Here is a 27612-nt window from a genome sequence, read left to right on the forward strand (position 1 = left end):
AACTCTTTACTAAAAAAGCAGCTTTAATGTGCATGGAGTTCAATCAGGTGTCTTCTTGAATGTGCTCAGCCCACCTTGTAGAGATGTATTTCTGACCATCATCTTTCACCTCTTCAAACACACCATTCCTTTTACAGTTTTTGAGTGTGTTGGCCGGCATGAAGGCATCATCATTTACAATAAACATGTAAGCTTCATAGCAGTCTGGAACCACTGGAAGATCATCTACTTGTTCCAGGTCAACTGACCCTGTTGTGCCAGTAATTTCCTCAGCCTCAGTGTACTGTAAATTGTACCAGTTATTGTGTGTTTCACTCGCCTTTCCTGCCTGGCCGAGGATTTTTTCAGTGCTTAACCATTTCTGCTGTATGTGTATGCAACTGCTTGTCCAGGTTTCTGCCTATGGCTGTCACGAGTCATGATTGAGTATGACTGTGATGCATCAGCTTTACCATGATTACCCCCTCCAGACTGTATTGATGCATGAGGGGTGTCAATGTTATACTTGGCATCATTCTGTAAATGCTCTCCTTGTAGCATGTAATGCTGAGATGTGCTGGCCTCTCCAAAGACTCACACCAGTACCGTTTAGAGCTAGAAGCTAATCAGTGAGAACTGAATGCAGATTTGGGTTCAACCTGAACAATAGCTGGTAGGGACTGTAGCCATCAGGGCCCAGACTAGGGCAGTCTTCCACTCACATCAGTTGTGTCTTCTCACTTTCAACAGAGTATCAGTGAAAGTTTGAATATGTCATTCCAAAGGCCATTGCTTCATTAGTTATAAGCTGCAGTTGTCTTCACTTAAATGTTAAGGTTTTCAGTCATGTCCCTCATTTCTTTGTTGTTGAATTCAGCTCCATTGTCACTGAACAGTCTGCGGGAAGGACTGTGAAGACCTATCCAGCAGTGAATAAAGTGCTTCACTATCTACCTGGGATTCCTAGAGGTGACAATGCTCCCTGCACTAAACTGTGTGAAGTAGTCCATGTCATGCAGATATCACAGTCCCAGCTTCAGCCTTTGTTTTTGTTTGCTGTATCTGATGCATGTCTTACAGTTTTTAACAATGTCCTTGAGAACTGTGGTGCATGCATAATCATTATTACCTGAGCGGACCTGTAGTTTTTGCAGTCTTTCAACTGAGGCATGTTCAAATTGTATAGTTCCAACAGTACTTTCTGTTTTTCCTTTGTTGTCATGTATTCTGTCACACTGAGAATGTCACCTCACTTTGATCTGGGGTTCCCTCATCTCTTGCATCCACAAAATAATGTCCTGAAGGTGTCAGTTCAAGTTTCACTGGTTGCTTGAATATTATGGCTTAGTCATTTTCAATGTTCAAAACTATACCTGCTCTTTTCAGTGAAATTTTGCTTAAAAGTAATGGGATATTTACTGGGATAAGTTTTCTTACAAGTTTAGGTCTAGTCTGTCCCATAATTGCTGAAATGTTCACTATCTTTGAAGAATGAACAACTCTCCCATTGCCAAACTTGATTGGTCCTACACTCTTTATGTCAATCACTCACTCTGTGCGTTAGTCCACTTATGGAACAATAAAGCCATTTTTTTCTCCACATACCATTCTAGTGCAAGCTCTGTCACTCACAGCTGACCCTAATGTCTCCACCATGAACATCGTTGTGTGAACCAAAGAACATGGCTTCCCTTTTGTCTGCTCAAAGACATAGAGGAACAGAAGCCTATTGTCTGCTAGCTAGCTGCTTTTAATGTAGGTTAAGATAGAAATCATGGCAAAACAAAAAGATGTGAGGAAGCAGAAGGAAGAAAATTCAGCCATCATTCTCACACTTCTGCTGCACCAGTTTCCTCAATAAGTGCCAAGTAGTATCGACACGTACATGACTGTTATTAGCCCTCTAACCATCAGCAGCAGCAACAAGCTGTACTGTTGAAAGGCAGTTTTCAATTGTAATTAGGGAAAAAACAGGCTAGGCTTACCCGATTTCCTCTATACCCACCCAAACTGTGATTTTATTCCAATGCTACTTTTTGAACAGCTGTTTGAATTTGCAAACTTGGCCTACTTTCTCACTTGCCAGTAAAATGTATGTAGCAGGCAGTGTCAGCAGCATCTCCTCTCACAATCTCTTCAAAGCTAAGGCTGAAGAAAGCTAAGCTGAGGCTTGGACAACTAGTAAGTGCCAACTGTTTGCCTGTAATGCGCAGTCGATTGATTTTGAAGTTATATTGAAGATATTCTGTTGCGCCAATGTTCAAATTCTACAATGTTGTCTACCTTTGAACTGCCATTTTCTTTTGTGATCTGGTCAAACTCTGTATAAACCTTGTACTATTGATCCTGTTCCTCTGTCAAAAGCAAAAAGAGTCCAACTTTGTCAGAAGTGTAGTCATTCACTCATTATCGTTCAAATCCTCAGTGCATTGCCCCTCGCTCTTCACAACAGCAATTAGGCGACTGCCGAGGCTTACTCCTTTTCCAAGTCGATAACCAGTCTCGAGACTTCAATTTCATTTTTCCAACTTCAGTAACACTTCCTGTTTTCAAATGCTGGCAGAATTTTGTAATCCTCTGCTACCAATGTTGGATCAATAACTACAACGACAATTATCCATGTTAAAAATGTACTGAAAGCACTGCTTGACAGCAATGACAAACAGCAGCATCCATATTCTTTTGCATGGAACCTGCTCCTTTCACACATGAGCAGCAAGTAACATAGAACTTAACAATGCCAATCAGCAGCCTCTTCACCATGTCTAAAAATGGAAACAAACTGATCTCTCCACTAATTATTATCATCATAATTGCCTGCTGCTTAGCATAATTCTTGAATGCGACATCAGACAGCAGAAGAACATGCAGGAAACGTCCCTGTCAATAACATAAGATGCTTAGTGAAATGTATGGAGTATAATGAAGCTAGAATGACATTGTGGAGATGCTGGCTAGGAGAGCATAACTGTGATGATGTTGTCAAGATAGAATATTTCCAACAGACATGTGATACAGTTCAGTAACTCTGGGGCCTCATAAATAATTGCATGTGTTGACCTTTCTCTTGTCACGTCTGAATATACAGTAAATTGCCTATACATGCGCAAAAGTGTTCGGCATGCAAGGAGGACCTTACACTGTGCAATGAACCCAACTCAGACAGCTAGACTGATGTCATTGGCTGATTTTATTTTATTACAGATACAGTTTAAATTGATGTATTTATTGGGTGGAAGGTAACAAGAAATTACAGTAAAGCAGAAATGTCAAAGATCTGAGACAGGAAGTTTTATGGCTACGGAATGTATTTAAATGTACAAGGTGTCAATATCATATGTAGGTTTACATTTTGTCGACAAAAATTAGGTTTTTCAGGTAACTCAAAGAATATGTGCTCAGACTGCTCAGATCTAAGGTAGTTATCGGCCAGTTCCCCTTTCCTTTCTTTGTGCTACATTAGATTAGCGCATAATGTAAATAATAGTGTTATATGTAAACTGAGCACAGGTTTGGGGCTGTATTCATTAAGCTTCTCAAAGTAGGAAATCACAACTAAATAGTCAAAATTCTTAAAGTGAGGCATTTTTGATCCTACTTTTAGGACCAGGAGAAAGAGCATCTTAGCTTCAGAAATCTCTCCTATCTCTGCTGGTATTTAGGAGAGCTCAGGCGGTGTTCTGACCTGTTTAATGAAAGCTTGATGAGAACAAACATATTGAAAGATAGTTTTAACTGGAAAAGAACTGTTGTCCATGCAGTATTGATCAAACTTTGATCACACTTATACAGATATTGCACTAAAACTTATTTGAACACAATGATGTGCCCCAGCCTGGATAAGCTGATGAATCTCAACTTCATTACAAGAGGTCAGTGTAGGAAGTGTAGTTAAATGGAAATTGGACAGTGGAAGAGAAGATGCCACATAGTTTACAATATGTATCTGCAATATATGCACGATACTGCAATATTAAGAGAATTTTAAAATGATGTGTTTGAATAGGGCTGATTTCATACAGCTGAGTCATATTAAAACTACCTACGATTTTAATTCTTTTAAAATGTTACCTTTATTTTTAACCCATGTGAGTAGCTTCGTTAACAGTCTAATAGGCTAAATGGTGTGTATGCAATAGAACTACAAAGCACCATCACAGTTTTTGCTTTGTGGCTCTGAGTCTCATAAAACAGTGACAATACACTCTTCACTCGGAGTAGTCCTACTTCTTACTGAAAGTAAGAGTAAGACACTTCGTTGTTAGTTAGTCTTAAGTCCAACTCTGAGGTAGGAGTATTTTTAGTTGTAAGTTAACTTTCAGTGTAATTCCTAGGAGTGATTCTTGATAAATACAGGCACTGGATGCAATCATTTTGGGGCCTTACAGGCAAGATTTTCATTAGTGGAAAAAAACAAAAACAATAATAATAATAATTAAAAAATGTTTTCTACTGTGTTTTCAAGTTTCAGCCTCACACTCTTAGCCCAACTTTCACCTTTTCTTGCTTAGATTATATTATCAAGCTAATTGAAATTGAAACAATATAATAGCTGACTTACAGCAGTGTGGGTTGTGACTGATTGTTTTCCCCTTGTGTGCGTGCTGTATAAGCCCTCATTGTAGATACAGCAGTGTATTAGCACATAGCATTTCAAATTCATCATTATTACTGTCTGCTGACACATTGAACTGGTTGTATAACACCAGGGTACAACAGCAATGGCAACCACTGTAAATACTATAAGGAAAGGTAATTGGCCATTTACTTAGACCACAGAGATCTCAGTAACAAGCTTGATCATCCAGATGAAAATCCACTGATCCACTATTAACAGAGTCTGTGTGGAATAGTTTAGAAGTGTGTAGAGTAGGAAGGTCAGTCACTGACATGAGTATAGGCTTCAAAGATTCATTATAGCTTCGCCTCTCAATACTAACAAGGTCTGAGTCCTCATTGTTCTGCTGGTGATTGTGATGTTGAATAAAGAGATCACTCATCCCAAATCCACATCACTCTTTTCCAGTCACTTAATAAACAGCCTGTCATTTTGGGAAATCTCCTTGTTTACACTTTAACCCAGAGTCAGATGAGAAGATCAATATCAATTTCATCTTTACTTCAAGTATGGCAGCACTCTAGATCTGGGAGGTGTTTAACTTGGCTTAGCTCAAAGGTTTAAAGAGGAAGAAAGGAAAATTGCTAGCCTCTGTCAAAAGTGCAACAATATGCCTTCCAACAACTCTGAACCTGTTTACACTGTACACACACTGATGATCATTCAATCTGCCTCACATCAAAGTGATCCCCTGAAGCAGGACAGTTGAAGATTTTTTACAAAAGTGTGGAAACTACACACACACACACACACACACACACACACACACACACACACACACACACACACACACACACACACACACACACACACACACACACACACATACAGAGGATAAAACCGAAGGTGGAACACACACACAGAGACATTAATAATTGCATCAAAACGTGGGCCTCTTTGTTAAATATGGAACACGTACCATCCAAAAGTGACAACCCTGAATGAAAAAAAAAAAAATACAATGCAAAATGATGTTACACTCTGTTTCTCTCTACTAAACATCCATTTACCCAGAAGATGAAAGACATGGTGTGGGTTGGTTGGGGGAGGTGAATGAGGGTTAGGGTCTGTGTTTGATAAAGGGAACTCAAAGGGACTGTAGGAGGATGTCAGGGTCTTTAATTAGCACTTCAGTCCTTGTAAAGATTTCTCCAATGTGACATGTAAGGTGTGATGAAAGCTGATGAGCTGATCTTAACCCACACAGTATCTCTGTGGGGATATTATTGTTAATGGTAAACAGCCTAGCCTTTTTGTAGATTGCCTGGGAGAAGCTTCCCAGCCAGCATGTCCATGTGGGCCCCACATGGGTTAAATGTGGGCTACATGCGTACTGAGTGGTCATGGGCTTGAACTCAGCAAATTTTGTGGGTCCCACATGGCTTCAGTAACATGGGCTCCACATGTGAAGCCCACATGGGCTGACTGTATGAGCCCCATAAGGGATGTAAGTGGGCTAAGCAGGCATGGGCATAAACAGGGCAAACTGTATGGGCCCCATATTGTTTCAGAAACATGGGCCCCACATGTGAAGCCCATGTGGTCTGATTTAAGGTCCATTCTGATCCCACTTAGACCCCATATTGGCAAACATATGGGCCTACATTGGCCCCACTTGAAATCCAGTCAGAACCAGCTTGAAGCCCATATGGGCAAACACAGGTGGGGCCACCATGGACATCTAGCTGGAGAAACCCACTTGGGACCCATATTTGCAGCCCAAATTTAATCCTTATTGGGCCCACGTGGACATGCTGGCTGGGCTGGGGTGCAAAGCTATACAATATGTGGAATTGTCAATTCCACAAATTGCTGTTTTAAGTTAGTAGCGTCTGAATATTTTTAGCTCTGTGATTAACTGTATTTTCCTTTTCCTTTTGTATCTACTATATGTGTATGGGTTGGTCTGGGTGGTGGGCTTGAATTGAAGTGAGTTGAATTATAATAATTGAAGTGGGACATTTCAAATATCCATCCTGTACAACATTAAAACGGCACCAGTTGTCATTTGTATGGTGTGTTTGGTAGGTGAGTGACATACATTGGGAGGCAGATGGACAATGTAGAAAGTGTAGCTGACACTGATTTTCATTCAGGTTTATGTTGAGTTCAGGGTACTGGTTGATAGTTGGTGGCCCAGAACAGCGTTCAGTACATTGAACTACATTTTTTCATTTCAGTTTTCCCCTGCACTGTTCGGCTGTGTGTTGTATCCCCATTTCTGCCAGACACTGAAAAATCTTCTGGTCCACCTGGTTGGTAGTTAATACAGATGCAGTTGTAAAATGTTGGACACCTTTGTTGTGTTTGTTGTCATCCTAAAGAAATAACACCTCATCCATAGGTCTATTTTAATATTTCCTGAAACCACTCAGCAGCAGCTATTTACACAGGCTGATTTGGTCTGGCTCTGGTCCATGATGGATGTGCAGCACCAAGCTTGATCTTGCAAGAAATTAGTAATATCCATACAATAATAATTGCCATCTTTCTTTGTCATGACAAAAAGAGTGGAGTGTCTGGACCTAACTAAGGAGATTTTTATCATTTAAATTACTCTATAATTTTGTAATCATTTAAAGGAGTATTCCAGCAATCAGGTTTGCATTTCCATAAAATTGGGAGACTTACAAGAGACAGATTTTAAAGATTTGTCAAACTCAAAAAACTTTTAGTCCCTAGTATGGCTCAAACTCAAATAACACTTTGTGCTGCTTTTCCCATAATGCAACTCAGTGGGTCATATTATTCAAACACCTTGCAACTGAAGGCTTTATTTGTCGATCAATTTATATTCTTCATATCCAAACTGAGATCACCCTGATGACCTCACTATGACATCAGGGTTATCTTCTCATTGACAGAGCTCCTTTCCTAGGCTTTTACCTCATACATTTTTTTATTTCTAATAAGGCTAAATAAGTTCATTAAAAAATTCTACCCAAAATCTATCCAGTAAACTATCCAGATATGTGGACATTGATAGCTCCTGTTCTTTTTGTAGACAAGCTGAAACACCTTTTAGAGACAAATAAGAAATATAACTGCTTTCACAGGCTGGAAAGTACTTAGTTGACTGTTTTAGCCTTTTAACATGTTTATTCCACAGCAGTATTCATCTTAATCTTGAAAGGAAAAGCTGATGGATTTTTAATATTAAAATTGAGTGATTGTGCTTTGTAGTGTTGGTGAAGTAAGAAAAAAAATACTTGTGTAGTACTTAACTGTATAATTGAAGATGTTGCTGTGTCCACTGTGAGGCTCCTGCTACTCACCTCCTCAATATACCCTTTGCTTGGCGGTGACCTCCCAGTGCTCAGGCCACATTCAGTCAGTCACCACCACTACGTAAATGCACTGCCCCTTTCAAATGATTGTGAGGGCTGTGTTCGTCATGCACAGTTTTGGTCTAAAATGCAGCGTAAGACACAGAAAGGCCACCCAACAGATCACAGTCTGCTTGTTTGGGGCGTGTGAAAGATGACGTTGATGTGGTGGAAGGGTGGAGGTTCTAGGAAAGCAGTGACCCTACAAAGCTTTTAAATGGCAGTGAATCGATGCTTCTTAATGAGTTAAGTCCCTGTCATCTTCACGCAGGCCTGCTTGTTGCATAATTTACCAACCGCAGCAGCCACATCAGCGTGATAAGATTGAGTAGGAATGGCTGTCTGGTGAACAATTAGCCTGAGCCACAACCTTTAGCTGGTACCTTGGATTATACGCTGTCACTCATTGACAGCTTTTACCAGCTCACAACTTATGCTTCCTTTTGAAGTAACAAAATCCCTAAGCTGCAGTATGAGAAAACCTCCTTCCATCCTGTCCTCTCTAAAAGCCAGCATCAAAAATGTATGCACCCTCGCTGCTGTCTGCATCTGTGACAGACAATGGGGGTGGGAGAAGGGATATTGCGTACTCTGCTGTTGCTTTGATGTTCAGCAGTAATAGAAAAGGGGTTTTCGTTCCCGACTGCACGGGTGCCGCTGCGAGTTGCTGCGGCTTTTTTGACTGACAGAAACAAATGAGAATCGTGTTCATCTCTGAGTCTTTGAAGCGGTGTCAATGTCACCCTACGGTTCCCTCAAATCTATATAATGGGAGTGGGAGAAATTGTCAGGCCTGCCCAAGCTCAATTTCACACACTACATGAAAGTCAAGACTAGGTTGTCATTCTTACTTAATCCATACAAGGCCCAAGGCAGTGTGGGTGGATTTGGTCCAGGACATCACTGAAGTTGAACAGCAAACTATTAAAAACTCTGTCTTCTGACCAAACAGCCTAAAAGGGCTGAGTTGAAGTGGGGTTACTCATCCTTAAAAGTTGTGGGTGGTCTTCCACTTCCAGGAGCTGGTTGCACAGAGAAATGTTAGAATGACCTACAGAGTAAGGCCAGCGTTTGCTTTAACACTCATGTAATGTGCCAGATGTTGAAAAGGTCATCTTTTCAAGACACGTACATAATCTTTACTCATCCCAAGTGTAACTATGTCAGTATATATGATAGACTCTACAGGGTCTGTACCTATGATACAAGTTACACTGAAGTTGCACTAAAATGAAAGGTCATTCATTATTGATCACTGACAAGACAATGCATATTCTCTACATGTCTAGGTCTATATTTATATTCTAGAGCTCTACTGGAATATGTTTGCATATATTACAGTTGAAAATCCTTATTTATCCTTATTTCCTCATTCCTTATTTTCATCTTCATCTCCTCGGGTTCAGCCTCTGTCTGAAGTAGGCCGTTCTAGCTCCTCAAGCCCACTCTGTTCCATGCTATTTAAACAGTAGCAAGATTTCACTTTTTTTCTCACTCATTACTCAACATAGAAACTGATCAAACACGTCTGTACATATGAGCTGGATTATGTTCTGGAATGTTAGAGTGGACAACACAAACGACACATGGAAAAAAAGGGAAAAACCTTAGTAACAATCTTAGCAACCAAGGCTACAGTACGGAAGGTCATAATCATAGATAAGATAAGATAATAGATGTGATTTGTCATTCAGATCAGAGAGCATTTCTACGTAAGTTAGCCCAAAGTTTTCTCTTAATATCAGCCTCTCTCTCCTTAAAATAAATGGCCAATGCTTTTGACACATCATCCTAATGGGTAGTACCATGCATGAGCTTTAAACAACAACCAACATATCTCTCCTTTGTTGCAATATGTGGTAACATCATTTACATCCATTCTCTCGTTTGCTTGTGCCTTACGTTTTCAGCCACTTGGCAAAGCATCTCTTTACAGTTCTGTCAGAAAGCGGGCATTTCTTTGATCCTGTTGGTTGACAGTCTGTTTGGGTAACCCATCAGATATGAAATGTGAACTACTGAGGAAAGCTTTCTTTATATACACTCCATCTGAGAATGGCTTCCCGTGTTTAGCAGAATACTGTGACTTTATAGCTGCCCTCTATAACTTGGTACTTATCCACAATACTTTTCTTCCTGTACTGGGTCACTGCCCTCCTGATTGATACAGCTTAATCAGCCATATCTTTATCTTATCTCATGTTTTCCTTGTGCCTTGTTTCAAAATGACGTTTTATACTTGAAGTTTGACACACAACATTTTGGCAGCAGGGAGTGTACACAACTCTGTCTTTTGGTGAAATAAACTGAGATTAGTTTGTCTGAGACAGCTGAAAGAAGCAAGTATTAGACAACATTCTTTCTTGTAACCTATGGCATGTGTGTAATAGGTTGACGACCCCTGATCTAGGTGCTTGTGTTCTTCTTCTGCCATGTTTATTTGTCAGTTACCAAACAGCTTAAGGTGCATTGCGACCAACCTGTGGACTGGAGTAGAGATGTGTAGCTCTGGAAAACCAAGAGATTCTTAATCAGATTTGTCATGTGGTGACAGAGACACATACTGTGTGGCTAAGTATAACAAGAGAAAGTCAAATCAGATAGTAGTATCGGTATTCTGTCATTTCCAGTTTAAAACTGTTGTTAGCGTTTCTGCTGCTCTCTACTCAGTTAACTTTATATTATTATTATATTATTATTATGTTAAATTCTTCATTTCTGTGGATTATCCATTGTGCATTTAAGCATATGCTAGTTCTGTTTAAAGCACTCCTTGTTTTCTCTTTATTTAAGCAACCTATCGCTAATTTAACATCTGCTTGCTTTTTTAGCTCTTTAGTTAGCTTCACAGCTAGTTTTGCTTAGTGGTTAGCTATGCCCACTTAGGGTGCACTCACACTTGGGTTCAGTTGTTCAGTACCGTGCTGAAGCACGGATGTCCCCCTCTCCCCTGTCCCCCGCTGGCCTGCACTCACATTACCTCAAACCCAAGTGTACTCAGGCACGGTTACCTCCCACACATTGTGTAAAAACATATAGACAGTTTACTCTCATAAAACATGCACAGGTGTGTGTTGGCGTGCTGTGTGCCGGTAAAACACAACACAGCCGATCAATTAACAAAACGCACTATGATTAAAAAGTGCAAGCTTGTTCTTCTGAGTCATGCCTGTGTAGTATGCAGTACTAGATACTAGTGTAAAAAAGACTCTAGTAAAAGCAGACGTCCTGATTCAACTCTTTACTCCAGTAAAAGTAAGACTTAGTTTATTGACTTAGAAGTCACCAAATGACTTTAATGAATTTCGTTAGTTTATATAATGCAGATTTGTAAAATATTACTTTGATGAAGGTCACAGTCACAGATAATAAACTTAGCATTTCATAATTGTGGTAGCAGCGGTGCAGCAGATGTAATGAAGTCCACGCAGCACGCTGGATGCAAACTAATATTAAGCCTATAGCCTTTTCATTATAATGTTGATGGACATAAATTGAGTTATTTTGCCTTAATAATGATACAATAATACACAAAAAATGGTCGGATTAGGAACCCATGCATACATGATGTCTCCACGTTGCATTGAGTGTTGCCTGTGAAATTGCATTCTTTTCCCGGCATTTAAAATGTCTTATTTTTCGGGAAAAATATGAATCCCTAGAACGCATGCGTGACCAAGTGTACCGTGCCTAAGCACACCTCTTCCAAGCGTACCGTACCAGGGAAGTGTACCGTACTCAAGCACGGTACACTTGCACTCACACTAGCCAAATAATCCAGACTTTAGGGGGCAATAGTGCTTGGGCACGGTACGATTGCCTAGTGTGAGTACGCCCTTAGAGCCTGGTTCTGTCTGAGGTTTCTTCCTGTTAAAAGGGAGTTTTTTCTTGTCACTGTCACCAAGTTGCTTGCTCATGTGTGAATGTTGGGTCTCTTTAAATTAAATTAAAGAGTATAGTCTAGACCTGCTCTCTGTGTAAAGTGCCTTGAGATGACTTTTGTTGTGATTTGGTGCTATATAAATAAAGATTGATTGATTAATTAACTGATTGACTTGAAATGACAAGTGTAAATTGGGCTTCAGTCTTTTCCATATTCCTAACTCTGTCTGTGGTACAGAACCCCAAGTCTATTGATACGAACTAAGAACATTATTTTTTTCCCAAAAAAAGTACTACATGCTCAAATTTGCATTCTTAAACTTGACGTGTTGAATCTGGAGGATGGGATGACGCAGTACACTGAATTTGCAACTGGGACAGAAGATTTCTTACCAACATTAGCGGCTCAGCTGTGCTCAGAGATTTACATTTCTCACACCTGTTATTTGACAAAATAATCTCAACAGAGTAACTTTTCCTGAGCTTTCAACCGCAGTGACAGTAAGAAAAAAACATGGGGCTTAACTTTACCTTCAGACAAACCAATGTGTCAGCAAAAAAACATTCCATCTCAACTGTGAGACTCATTTTTTCTTAAAGTGTTTCTCTAGAAGGGACTGTATCTTCTGTTTAAAACTCTACAGAGAGATTAATGCCAGTGGTAAATTATTATAGGGCTGTTGAGATCACACCCTTCTCCGCAGTATGATCACAGATGTGCCCAACTTTCCCCACTAGCAGGCCCTAACATCTCTGAAAACTTTGCACTAAATTTTCTTCAACCACATACACAAACACTCTAAATGGTTATATTGTCACCTGAAGAAAAACACTGTTACAATTTAGGCAGAAAATAATAGTTATGAGTCTGGCTCCTGCCATCGCTGCTGGTTGATGTCAAATATGCTGGAATATTTCACTAAATTCACACACACGTCAGCTCCCTGAACATGCAAGATAAAATGGAAGGAAAAGGAAAACTACAGGGTATTTGCACCGTTTTTTCATGATCAATTTGGAATAAATTGAACTACTTGAGCCATTACTATAATTGGACTGCAAAATTAATATTACTTACTGTAAATTTATTAATTATGTTTTTTCAAATATATTTTTTCTGCTCTTGCTTTGTTCATCACTGAATCGTTCTTTATAACGTAACTCGCAACATGTTTCTCAAATTCTTTGAGATTTAAGCTTGGAATGGTTGTATTATACAGTGTTAGCTTTATCCAGCTGATTACACAGTCTGTCTGTGGTAGATGTGATCCATGGTCAGTCAATCTGCAGTTAGACCCTGAACTCATTAGAGGCTCACGGTCCCTGAAGACCCCCCAGTTCAAGGCCTACGTGTAATGTCTTATTATTGGGTCATTCAGAGCTGTGATTTAATCTGGCACTTCTTGGCCTGTTATTGATTTAGTAGTGAGTGCAGATGCTCATTGGAGAGGCCTCGGTTTATTCATCCTTTTGCTATTTCTATTTTTCGTTTTAATACCCACATTGGATTGACAGGCCATCGGTTAGAGGAGTGGAGTTATCTCACACTGAGATTGTGTGTGGATAGGCTCGGTAATAAGGACATTAAACATGTCTGACTAGAGGAGGGTGACCTTCCTGCCATAAATATGAGCTATGTGTTTTCATGAGATAACCAAGATAGTGAAGATGAAACACATCCTTCCTACTCCTATGCATATGAACCAAAACCATACTAGAAAATGGCAGTAACTGAGCCAAACATTTTTACAGCATTTACATACACAGCAGCAGCTCTCTTATTTAGACCAATAAATGTGATGTCTTTTGTCCTTGGCTGGAACTAAAAGGCCTATTCATGGGGGACTACTTAGGGTCTATGATCTTCTGGTAGGAACTGTACATTTTACTAGAGATGCATATGCTGAATGTAATGCCCTAAACTGTCAGATCTACCAAATACAGACCGGGTAAAAACAGTGTGCTTCTGACTGCAGAAAGAAAGCCTTAACACCAGCCATGCAACATGTCTGTTTCACATTAGTATGAAAAACATGAGAAGGAAAGTATGCCGCCCAATCATGGCCATAAGGAAAAACTATATAAAATATTTAGTTGCAATGAATAATTAGCATAATTAACAGGACATGCTGCTATATAAAGTCCTATAACCAAAACACTGACCCTAACACCTGGCTAGGTGTTAAATAGTTATGATGTGTGGGACATACTGTATGTACGGTTATATGGAGTTGTGTACAAGAGTCTTGTAGAGAGTGTTCTAACCTCTCATGTCCCAGCCTGGTACGGCCATCTGACCAGTTTGAGTCTTTTATCCCAAGTGCAATTCATATTTTAAACACTTAAGTGATCAATACACAATACGCACACAGGAACTGATATGCACTTATATTTTATACTTAATAATAAAGTTGCATTCTATTCTATTCTATATCCTGATGATCTATCCTCTAGAGTAAAGATCCCCTCTAGACATGTAGTAACATATAAAGAATGCTCTGCTTGGAATATAAATATGTGTTTAATACAGTTTTTCCACAACAAGAAAAATCAGTTTACCTCATTCAATGTTTTAATATAGCATCTCCTCCTTCTCCCTCAATGAAAATTGAGACTGTGAATATCCAAACGTTATCTGCTGGACACAAGTTGTCTCCTTCTTCATTGTAAAGTTTATTCTCAGTGTATGTACACGGGAGGCTTTAAGTTTCTATATAACACTTGCGTACTGTAGGTTGCATACTGGACCACATTAGCTTCCAATCATGCTTGTGGGCCCAACCCTTGAACTCAGATGTTTAATGAGTACAGAGAAACGTTCAGCAGATGGATGTGAAAACAAACTCTGTACATATAGAATTCTGCACAGTGAAAATCAAACATACAAAATTGATGTTATAATAAGTGGAACCAGGCAGTTCATGACTTCAAATAACTGAAGCGGGCTTAAACATATTGTATGTCTCATAAACTTTCCATTCTCAGTTATATGTGACTTTATAAACAAGTTACTATTAAAAACACTAACATATATCCTTTTTATAATAATTAATTCAGTTTATGATGCTCTAAGAAGAAGCATAATGTGCTTAAGTCTCAGGCATGTCATAGTAATCCAACACCATATACAACAATCCATGCAGCATGTTGTACATGTTGTTGCAGTATCACAGTTCTTCTTTTGTTGAATCTTCTGTTTTGATCACAATTAAAACACAGCTCCTCTCCAGAACACCACACTTCATTCATCAAACATTTTAGGGCTATCGTGCCTCCTTCTGTGTCTGTGGTTTGTCTCCCTGGAGAGCAGAGGTGAGAGGTGTTTTGATTGATGACCACTGAAGGTAGTCATTTCATTAAATAACAAACACACAATTAGATGATTTAGGGTAAAAAAAAAAAAAAGGTCCAAATTGAGATATTAATTCATACGTAATACCATCACCTGTCCTGGATATGCTTTAGAATAGCCTCCAAATAGAAACGTTTTCCTACTCTGCTTTGTGGGACAGAGCTGCATGTTGGTAAAAAGACAGAAGAAAACAGACAGCAGAGCAGTCCTCTGCGATTTGGAGCAGAGAGAAGCTTTTCCCAAGCCTGTCACCTGACAGCCAAGGACTAGTCAAACTGAGACAGTGACAGTTTGAGGTCAGAGTTTGTTTCCACTCGGCTCAGTGGCCAGGCCACCGGAGATATACAACATGCCCAGAGGAACAGCTCATGACTGGCAGGTATCCTAAAAGTAGATAGACTCCCCCTAGAGTCCACTGACAGCACTCGTACCCATACTGATATAATCTATCAGGCAAACTGTCTTGTGCAGAGGAAGCCATCCAGCTGCACAGTGTATTTTTTTCCAGCATGGGACTTACTGGACAAATAAAACTATGAGTGTGACTCAAACTGGATGTTCATTACCTCCACATATGAGAGCATTGGTCAGAAGTAAACAACATTCTTAAAGTCTGAGCAGTAGAGTGACTAAAATGGTAGGTTTTATCTATGGAGGTACCGGAGGAAACGCTATGGTGTCATTAAAATCACGAGGGTATAACGGACTGTACTTATATAGCACCTTTCTAGTCTTTTCGACCACTCAAAGCGCTTTACACTACAACTCATTCACACACTGATGGCAGGCAGCTACCACGCAGGGTGCCAACCTGCACATCAGGTGGGAGTTAACCATTTACACACATTCATACACAGCAACGGGAGCAATTAGGGGTTAAGTGTCTTGCCCACACATCAACATGTGATCTGGAGGAGCCAGGAATCGAACCGCCAATCTTCCAATTGGAGGATGACCGCTCTACCTCCTGAGCCACAGCCGCCCACAGTCAAAGGATGTAGCAAAATAAAAAAAATAAAAAAACTTGATGGAAGGGATAGATCAACACTTTTGGAAATAAGCCTATTTGCTTTCATTCTGAGAGTGAGATTAGTAGATTAAGATCATTCTCCTCTCTGTGTATTAAGTACAGAGCTGGAGTCAGGACTTAGTTAGCCTAGCTTAGCATAAGAGGGAAAACGGCTTTTCTGGCTCTGTCCAAAGCTAAAAAATACACAAAACAGCACCTGTAATGCTTACTTATTAACACAATATATCTTGTTTGCTTTAATAGAAATGTAACAGTTTTAGAACTACAATAAATATTTCTTGACAAACAGGATTTTTTTCTGTGTAGCATCACAGGTGAGCACAGGTTTTGGTTTTTGTATCTGTGCCTATGTTGTTCATCAAGGAAAATAGTTTCACTCTATACTGCAACTCTTTTAATTTGAACATTTTTGTATGCATTTTAAATAAAAGAGATACAACATTTTAATCAGTGCAGTTTAGAGGTGTTGATTGATGTATTTTTTTATGTATTTATGCCAAGCTAGGTTAATCATGTCCTGACTCCAGCTCTGTACTAAACTCACAGACATTAAATTAATATCCAGCTTCCCATCTCACCCTTAGAAAGAAAGCTAATAAGAATGAAGCAACATTTTCCAAAATGTAGAGCTGTACCTTAAAGATATCCTGTCAATGACCGAAGTGCTGACAGAATGTTAAATTTGACCTGATGAAGAGGCTATAAAGGGGTAAGGGTAAGAGGGTTCATTAAAATAACTGTAAATGTTCCGCTGTGGTGGCGGTATGGCCTAGTGGTTCATTTGATTGTGATATAATGGAAATGTTGCTAGTTTGAGTCTCGCAACAAGAACACACACTCTTACACTCTTACACTCTTACACTCTTACAACACACTGAACCTGCTTAAGAAGAGCAGATCTGTCTATCTAAAAAACAACAAACAAATCAGAGAAAATCTAAGTGAAGATAGTAAATGTTTAATCAGAATAAAACTTTCTTGAATATCACTACAATAACAATAAAACAGAAGACTGGATAAAGCTATGGCTAATGTGCTGTATTTCTATGTATCTCTTTTTTCTTTAAAACATGTTTATTACAGTAATGTAATAGACATGTTTCAATGTCCTCTTTTCAGAGAAGCTAATGAAATCTATTCTGCCTAAAGCATTTACACATGGAATGAAATGATTTCCAAGATGGGTAAAAGAGAGAGTAGCAGACTTACGGAGGGAGTGCCACTCATCCTGCCTTATTGTCTTGGTGATGTTGTAGGAGAGGTTTTTGGGTATTGTAGCCGAGGAGTAATGATACTTGATGTAGGAGCACCTTGCAATGGAACCTGCAGTGAAAAAAAGAAAGGATTTAGAAGAGAAAAAAAATACAGGAATAATATTGACTCATGGGTCATTACATAAGATCCACACTGATGACACACTGAGTAGGACTGAATGGGACGTCAAGATAACATTGTTCCACAGTGGACTGAATCAGCGATGTCTGCAGTTATTAATTAAATACCCAGACACGGGCAAATCACTTTTCTCTCCTAAAACAATAGCAATCTGCTGTTGTATGAGATCCTATTGTATTAACATTGAAGGAACACTTTCAACATACATTTTTACTACCTAAAACTGTGATACAATAGCTGTCAGAGAAATGATGTGTTCTTCAAAAGCTATTAACTAATCAGTCAAGGGAGTCATTTAGTGTATAATTATAAATGTCCCCTGGCCTGGTGATGTGTGTGGGATTCTTAGATGAAATGTTTCACTGACAATGTAGACCTGAGTCAATCTGACAGTCAGAAATGTCTGAATTACTGGAGACAAGCTGAGCTGTAGAACTACTGAACCACAACTGTGGAAGATGTTTAATATATTTAAAGAAAGAGTCTAAAGGCAGCATTGGTTGTTTGGTCAAACACTAAGAACAAACAATGTTTACACTTTTCTGACACAATACCTCATATCCCCATGTGATAATGACTATTCTCTTACAGAAGTAAAGAAAGGAGGTAGGGTCCATGTAACGCTTATCCCTTCTATTTTTCATATTAAAAAAAAGAAAACTAGAAAATTGTATTCAATTATCTAAAATAGTATTTCTCATTTGTCAGAGAATGTATGATTAGCATTTTGGAGTCATTTTTCTAACTTACTATTTGTGGAATGTTGGATAGAAAAATGGAAAATTATCAGAAAATAGAAAAACAGAGGTTTTATTTCTATTGGTGTCTTGGGCTGCCTGACAGGGCGGGGTCTAAGCTGCCTGACAGGGCGGGGTCTAAGCTGCCTGACAGGGCGGGGTCTAAGCTGCCTGAAAGGGCGGGGTCTAAGCTACCTGACAAGGCGGGGTCTAAGCTGCCTGACAAGGCGGCGTCTAAACTGCCTGACAGGCCGGGGTCTAAGCTGCCTGACAGGGCGGGGTCTAAGCTACCTGACAAGGCGGGGTCTAAACTGCCTGACAGGCCGGGGTCTAAGCTGCCTGACAAGGCGGGGTCTAAGCTGCCTGACAGGGCGGGGTCTAAGCTGCCTGACAGGGCGGGGTCTAAGCTACCTGACAAGGCGGGGTCTAAACTGCCTGACAGGCCGGGGTCTAAGCTGCCTGACAAGGCGGGGTCTAAGCTGCCTGACAGGGCGGGGTCTAAGCTGCCTGACAGGGCGGGGTCTAAGCTACCTGACAAGGCGGGGTCTAAACTGCCTGACAGGCCGGGGTCTAAGCTGCCTGACAGGGCGGGGTCTAAGCTACCTGACAAGGCGGGGTCTAAACTGCCTGACAGGCCGGGGTCTAAGCTGCCTGACAGGGCGGGGTCTAAAGTGCCTGACAGGGCGGAGTCTAAACTGCCTGACAGGGCGGGGTCTAAGCTGCCTGACAGGGCGGGGTCTAAACTGCCTGACAGGGCGGGGTCTAAGCTGCCTGACAGGGCGGAGTCTAAACTGCCTGACAGGGCGGGGTCTAATCTGCCTGACAGGGCGGGGTCTAAGCTGCCTGACAGGGCGGGGTCTAAGCTTAGTATTGAAAGTGAAATAGACTGAGTGGACCAGACCAGGTCCAACACTTCGGCTGTAGTGGTTGGTTTTCCTTAGTCCCTTAAATAACACAAACTAATAAACTAATTTTTTTTTTTAAATCACTCCTCTTGCTCAGGGCATCATTTGAGCCAAGTCAACCATCTGATGATGGTAATATAATTTTTTATTTAAAGGCTCCCTCATCTTCATCTTTAGTGCTGTAGTTCTCTCTTAACTGACTTGTGTGTGGTGTCTCTGCATGGGACAGAAGCATCCCTGTGCCACTGTGAATTCAGTATGAAAATGGAGTCTGTAATTCTGTATGTTCATACCGAGACTGTAATTTTGTGGCTGGTGGAGAAAGAGCTGCTTCTTTTTGACACTGTCACTGCATGTCCGCTCTAATTATCTCTGGCAAGGTGCATGGCGTACTGAAATTACATTATTGGAGCCCTGGGAGATTTGAACTGCACAAACAGAGACAACCAGGATAACCCCCACCCCGTCCCCCCCCCCCCCCCGTCCTGTAGCCATGCACACACACCCACACACCCTGGCATACACATGGAAGCCCATGAGACCACAACTGCTGACAATGGTGATTACCCATTCATGACTATCCTTTACCTGCAGCCCCCCATCGCTCACACAGCGAGACAAGATGTTTCTGATGAGACCAGATGATGGTGGATGAGCTGGTACACCAAACAAAAAAAATCCTAAATTACTACTACTATTACTACTACTACAAATAATAATACATACATACATATATGTATGTACAGTACATGCATATTAACAGATGGGAGCTTACATATTAGTTTCTGTAATCCTAGATAATTGCACTTTAAGTCTGTAGCCCTGTTGAGCAGTAGGTTGGTCAGTAGGACTGTGTGTCTGTCTGTCTGTCAACCACTGTGGTCACATCAGGTGGAGCCGCACAGATTTCATCATACTGTACCATTGAGTAGTTGAGATGGAGCAAAATTGAACTACTCACAGTTTTTTCCAATTGCTAACACACTAAAATGACATCATAGCACAATTATTTAAACTGACACACAGAGAGCAAAACGTCTTCTCAAGTCTCCAAAAGTCTAAACACATTTTCTGCTTTACACACATTTTGTATTTCAAAATGACACTTTTTAAATGCACTGAACACGGTTCTCTGCATAAGACACAACAATCTGACATAAAGTCACATGTTTACTAATTCAAAACACTGCCATTCAAAATGACACTACATGAGCTAATTGGCCAATATATGAGCCACCTAGCCAAACACCTCAATGCTTAATTGTTACCACTTCAATCAGGAAGTAAGCACTATGAAAAGACCACAGGAGCACCTTTTTTTTTTTACAACAACAATGGAAGACGTTGCAGAGAGAGGAAGAGGAAGAGGAGAAGATGCTGCAGCAAGATGCTGCCTAATTATTTTTCTTGCCTCTTTTTTTTCTATATATTTTTTCTGCACATTTTTTCTGCAATTTTCTTTTTTCAGTTTACGGTTTTTTTGTGAGAATATTTTTGTTCACTCCAATGTAAATATATCTGCTGTGCATATGTTGCACTGACTTTGGTGAAAAATAAAAAAATAAATGTTTCACCAGCATGTGTGTGTGTGTGTGTGTGTGTGTGTGTGTGTGTGTGTGTGTGTGTGTGTGTGTGTGTGTGTGTGTGTGTGTGTGTGTGTGTGTGTATCTGCAAATATATCTGTGCAACAATCTGAAGAATTCTATACAATTTGAACTGTTTTAGTATTATGACAAAGCATACTAAAGATGATTTTGATAAAAACCAACCTAGTTTGCAAAATTGTGTTTTAGCAATTGAAAAAAACTGTAAATACATTCATGTAGTTTAATCATCAATCAATCTTGTCTGCATATACAAACTTTGTAATTAAAACAAAAAGGCTGTGAGCAAAAGGAGATAAATACCAACATTTAGTTAAATGTCCATTTTTTATTTTAAGTAAGTTAACATCCTGAACATGAGCATCAATTACAAGGTATGGTCAGCAGTTCTCGTGTGTGTGTGTGTGTGTGTGTGTGTGTGTGTGTGTGTGTGTGTGTGTGTGTGTGTGTGTGTGTGTGTGTGTGTGTGTGTGTGTGTGTGTGTGTGTGTGTATGTCTGCCTGGGTGTAAGGTAGCAGTAAAAACGTGAAATGGCATTTCATTGATTGGGGCATTCTCTCCATAAGCAAGCGGTATGGATTTAATAATGAAGTAGTGACACATCGCTCTGAAAACAGCACTGAGTAGATAGACTGATGTAGTGATTGTCAACATGGGAAAAGTGGCAAATCATTTTTAACAGTGGATGGGACTTGTTCCTCTCTCATATAATGGCAGCGACACCCATGTAATCAATACAATTCTGTGTGTCTGTGTTTGATATAATCATCTATTATTTCTGATTTTGGAAAATATTTGATTATTTTGTTTCTTTAAAAACTCTTTAAAATACCCTGTTACTGAACACAGGTGTGCACCGTGTCCTTTATTCTCATTATTTGGCCTTTTGAGGATTTGACAAAGTGTAAACATGTTTCATACAGTGTCTGCTGCTACTGTGTGCTAATAGTCACCACATATGGCATTCTTAAAATAAGTCACAAACGTGACATAAACAATAACAACTAACTGGATAGGCGTTGCCAAGCAACACTTTTTACCCAGAAAAACGATCAGGGTCCTCTTGCAGTCTTATAGCATACATGATGAAGGCTGGAGAGCGATGACAAAAAGACCTGTCGAATATGCTTTTAGAGTGCATTTCCTTAAATGTATTCATGCTGCAGGTTATCTAGGCTTCCAATTTAAATATTTATAAAGGGATAAGGCGGCACACAATCCTCTAAAAAAACCTAAAGTGTTTCAAATGCAGCGTTCAGCAGCCTAGTCTCGATCATTTTCAAATATTTACCTGTGAAGGAGCAATTATGTATTCACTCCAAAACAAAGTCATTTCGTCTGGGTCACTGAAGATGTGAACTAACATGAGTCAACAGCTTTTTTCAGCAATGAACAGCCGTTCGTACAGCAGCAGCCGCGTGACTCAGCCTGAGCCTGGCAAACACACGGTAACATGTTGAGAGAGAGGGAAACAGCACAGAAGAACCATGAAGCAAAAATCTGTTTCTCTACAACCAGACGTCACCTATTTTCACATATTAAACATGTTTAAAAGCTTGATGGTTTGTCCATGTTGTGATACTCTGTTGTAAAGCTGTCATCATGTTTGTTTGACTGTGAGTAAAATATTATCATAGCAAATAACCAATTACCAAAACTATCAGATAAGCCCTAATGTTACTTTTAAATAAGCCACATTTCTATTAAACAATAGATTTTTCGGCCACTTGGGGACAATGAAACAAGCTGACAGCATATTTTCAGCTTAGAAAGGTCTTATGTTCCCTATCAGCAGATACAGAGCAATACTAACATTCATATAGAGATGTCTTTGTTTGACCTTATGAGTGCAAGTCCAATATCATCTCCAATGTATGTTCAGCTCTGTTTGGTTTAATACGTTTGGGGACACAGTGACATCATAAAAAAATAAAAAAAAATAAAAAGGAAGAGAAATGGAGAATGCTATTTACATTTATATTAACCTCCAAGATTCTCAAATAACACATTATGTAAGTGATCTTTTAGCCTTCCTAACTGGTCTTCATCTCTGAGTCTTTAATCACTTACTCTCAAAATGATATATCGTTTGATAGAAAACTGTATTTATTTATCTTTGACCACAAAGCACAAAATAAGAAACAAAACAAATTAAGTTTAGGATGGAAAAAAAATAATCTCTTTAGTCACTATAAATCAATTCTTGTTTTGGGAACGCTGTATTTTGCTGCCTTAACCCTTACATACTGTTCATACTCTGTGTTCCTTTATAATTATAATAATTATAATTAGTGCCTACACCAAATTCTGACGACAAATGTATATTGTGTTCATGTTTTCTTTACATTTTGACACTATTGCAGTGAAGATAAATTCATAATCACACTTATATTATGATCATGTTATCTAGAATGGGAACATAACAGCCATAATTATGCAACATTTGAATGGTGACCTTTAAAAATGTGTAATAATGTATACCAGCTGCACAAAGATTTTATATTTTAGGTCACTATAGAAAAAGTCATAACATTTCAGGCTTAAATAATGTAATTAATGTGGTTTTTTTTAATTGCTTTCAAATGTTAAAATGTGTCCAATTTGACAAGAACAGTATGTAAGGGTTAACTTAAATAGAATGTTAAAAGTACCTGTTGTATTGTCTTTAGTAACTGAAAGCATACAGTAAATCTAAAGATTAGTTTTTTGGTCATTTTTGACAGCTGGACTAATCAGTAGATGGAGATTTGAAATCAAACCAAAGCTTTGAAAGACAGAGAGAGACTAAAATAGATCCTGTTCTCCACTAGCTTAAAAACTATTTATTTATCTGCTTGATGTCCAACTTTATTCACCAGCTGCTAACTTGTCTATGTGCTTTGTTTGGTGAGTTAGAGTTAGAGTACATCCAAAGAGAGAGAAAAAAGCTGCAACATCTTTCCCATTACACAGTCATACATAGTCCTGATAGCCTTCACTGGTAAACTGTTGCCGTCACACCAGTGTACACGATGTGTTAGTATGTAATATAAAATCATTTGGAGATAATATACTTTGGCTAAATCATTATATTTATTGAGTTAATTCTATCCTCAGATGAGCATTAACACAGGTGTGTACAGTCTACATGAATGAAGAGGACAATGAGGAGTAATCTGATGCCATGCTTGTGTGATACATTCAATATCCTTCTGCATCAATCACCATCTGCTCCCCTCTGCCTGAAGCTGCTGCACTTTCACCGTTTGATTTCCTGACTAGTGAGTGCTACATTAACCTCTGCACTGCTTGTCTCTGTGGACGATGACACTCGAGGAAGCCTAATCCCAAACCTCTGGCTTTTTTTTTTTTTTTTTTTTTTTTGCACCAGAAGACACATTACATTACACAACATTACACCCCTTCACCGAGAAGCACTCCTTCCAGCACTACGATGGGGGAATATTGCTCCCGCTCTCCCAAATGGATTTCTAACTCAGTCATTTCAGCCAAATTGCCCTTCAGCCTTCTGCAAACATCTCCGAGCCAGACACCATTTCCTCTCTGTTACTGATTGTGACCGGAAATGATTGCACTGAAGGAGTGGATCAGTGTGTGTGTGTGTGTGTTTGTGTATGTGTGTTTGTGTTTGTAAGCATACCTGCCTATGGAAGTGTATCTACTATACACTGCCTGGATATATGTGCAAAAGTCACTTGCAGGGGAGAGTTTTTATGCTCACCGCCTTCAGAATTACCAAAAGAGAAGAACTCAATCTAATCTTATCTGTGAGCAGTGGTGCTTGACCTCTGGTTTAAAGGTTAATTGTAAATGTGTCTTAAGCTCTCAGTCTTGATGAAGATGAGAGATTGTGATGTGAACAGTGTCCTCCATTTGGCTTAAGGACCACCATGAATTAAACTAATGCTGAATATCAGAATTACACACAACACTTTTAGAGAGTACATCCAGAATCAGATGAGACAATTGATATTATTTGACATTCTTCATCTATGTTAAGTCAAAGCAGAGATTCTGGATGTGTTTAGCCTTTCTAAATCCACTGAGTAGTAGCTCAAAGACTAGCATCCTACCCTGCTTCAACCAAATGACAAAATACACTTTTCCAACAACTTTAAAAGGGTCCACATAAGACTATCTGTGTTGAGTGCAGGAGGTAGTACATCCTTTAGTATGGTGTAAAGTAAGGGGTGGTGGATGGAGGTGTTAGAGACAGCACTCTGTCAACATCCAACAATGTTTTCTTGCTATTTTTAATCAAGTGCCTTACCTTTGTTAGGGAATTATCCATCATTAATATGCACTCGGTCAAACTAGGCTTTGTGGTCATAGCAAGGCCACACCAAATATTGGGTTTAGACACTGTCTCCCCTTGAGATAGTGGTAAGCAGTGAGTCTGCTCCTTTTGGGGAAAACAGGAGGCATTCTGATAGTGTTGCTATAGCAACCAATGTCAGATATGTCTTTGACTGTTTTCCCTGAACGGGGTAAAGGTAACTGGAGTCAGAGGTTTGATATAGTGTTGGATGTAGGACAAAGGTCCTGAGTGAGGTCTAAGCAATGTTTTGTATAGACCAGTAGACTACATTCTGTATATTGTAGATGTGTTGGGTCTGCCCATATTTGGGCATGGCTCAACCTGTGGCATTATCTGTGTGGTTTAAAGTCTATCCCCGGAGGAGAGAAACTTCAGAATTGAAGGGAGCATCAGAACAGAACATGTACTGATCATTCATTCACTTCTCCTTGATCAAGTAAATAAACCTTTTCAATACAAGACATCCTGGACTCCTGTCTACTCACTCCATTGATGTATGGGCTGCATAATTAAAATCTCTAACAACCTTAACTATACCTTCACCATAGTTTATTTGCCATAACCATGATCATTCTCTAACCTGAGACATACCTCAATAGCCATGTGCAGAAAAGCTGCCATTGAAGGTAATCCAGGGTTTTGCAGAAAACATCAATATATTCTTTCTGGTCCATCTTGATGGTTTAGACTTTCTACATGTTTAATAATGGTAAATGGACTGTACTTATATAGCGCTTTACTAGTCGTTATGACCACTCAAAGCACTTTACACTACATCTCATTCACACACATTCATACACTGATAGCAGGAGCTACCACGCAGGGTGCCAACCTGCTCATCAGAGGGAAACTAATCATCCACACACATTCATACACCGTTGGCACAGCAACGGGAGCAATTTGGGGTTAAGTGTCTTGCCCAAGGACACATGGACATGTGGACTGGAGGAGCCGGGAATCGAACCAACAATATTTCAATTGGTGGACGACCCGCTCCACCTCCTGAGCCACAGCCGCCGCACAAGGTTCAATATGTAAATGAAACGATTTGGAGTTTTTAAGGGTATATTTCATTTCTTTCATTGATTTCTTACAAATAAAAAGCAATTTTATTTTTGGTGAAAAGCTTAAAAACACCAAATTACATCTATAGCATACTTTTTGCATCATGTCCTGCTTTTTGCACCCCTCGCCTACACCAGTATTTCCAGTATGTGAGAACGTGTCTGATGCAGACCATCTCCTGCTGTGACATTGACATGACATTGTCTGGAGTTCATATGTGAAAACGGCTTGATTGATCTCCTCAGTGGACTCTGGGTAAGACATCAAATAAGAGGATTTCCCAAAAATGTTGTTTTACTTTAAACTTCTTAGGATTAGAGATGTCCCAGCAGCCCAAGAGCATGCTGTGTCTTAAAAGTCAAGTTAAAGGATTAACCAAGACACAATACATATGGCACCATTACATCAGGTTTGGGATATGAGACAAAATGCACTGACTGAAATGAGTCAGGGCAGAGACAGACAAACAAAACAATTTCAACCCTGCTGCCTTTTATCCATTACAAATGTATTTCCTGCCTATAATGGGAGAATATGTGGATCCAGAGGCGCTTGCCATAGCTGAGGGACATGCAAATCAATCAGTCCTCCTTTCACTCTGGCGAATATGAGCTTTATCCTTTCACAACACAAACAGCAGCCTAATCACACTTTAAAATGCAGAAATACAATGATGAATGGTTTTTGGGAGAGCTTAGTGTACCACTGTTCAGCAGTCATATATCAGATTTCAGATCATCTCATCAGCACATGAACACACCATGATACAGAAGCAGACTTTTTTTTTTAAAACAATGAATATAAATCTAAATATATTCACTGTAATAGGTTACTCAAGCAAGTTTCAGTTCTATGCAAGTGATTGAAATAAATTCCAAAACAACAAACATTTGGATAAAAAGCAGCATTAATGAAATGTGTGTCTTACTGAATACTGTATTCAGATTGGGCAACATCCCCAGTGGAAACCTGAGCCAGCTGCTTTGGTCTGTTTCATTTGTGCCCACGGCAGATAGGTTGGACAGCTCTGTGCCAGATGGGAGGTCCTGCTACAGTTCAAGCCCTGCATGGCCTCATTTTTGCGTGACCCACTTCATCTCTCCCTCCATCCCTCCTCCCGGCTCCCACACCCAGACTCAGGGAATTAGAATGGAAAGCTGGGCAGGGAGTTAGCACAGTCATTCTGATGCTGTGTTTTCCCAGCGGACTGGATGCACAGGGGCAGATGGGGGCTGGAGGCGATAGGGGGGCCAGAATACAGCCTGAACACCCTTCATCCATGAGCACCAGCTGTCATTTACCTCTATCAATACCCTCACAATGAAGCCCATCTATGACTGGATCGTGTGTGCGTGCGTGCGTGCGTGCGTGCGTGCGTGCGTGCGTGCGTGCGTGCGTGCG

At 39.8% G+C, this 27612-nt stretch overlaps 1 protein-coding gene across 1 annotated transcript in view; it reads right to left on the reverse strand.

The window, feature by feature from the left end:
• Positions 1-27612, reverse strand: part of tmem178bb (transmembrane protein 178Bb) — a 128043-nt gene that overhangs the window by 48127 nt on the left and 52304 nt on the right. Inside the window, exon 2 of the mRNA XM_062443379.1 lies at positions 17397-17510. Coding sequence (XP_062299363.1) covers positions 17397-17510 — 114 coding nt within the window. The remainder of the gene's footprint in view (positions 1-17396; positions 17511-27612) is intronic.

The sequence above is a fragment of the Scomber scombrus genome, chromosome 22 (genome assembly GCF_963691925.1).
Source record: "Scomber scombrus chromosome 22, fScoSco1.1, whole genome shotgun sequence".
NCBI classification, from domain to species: Eukaryota; Metazoa; Chordata; class Actinopteri; order Scombriformes; family Scombridae; genus Scomber; species Scomber scombrus.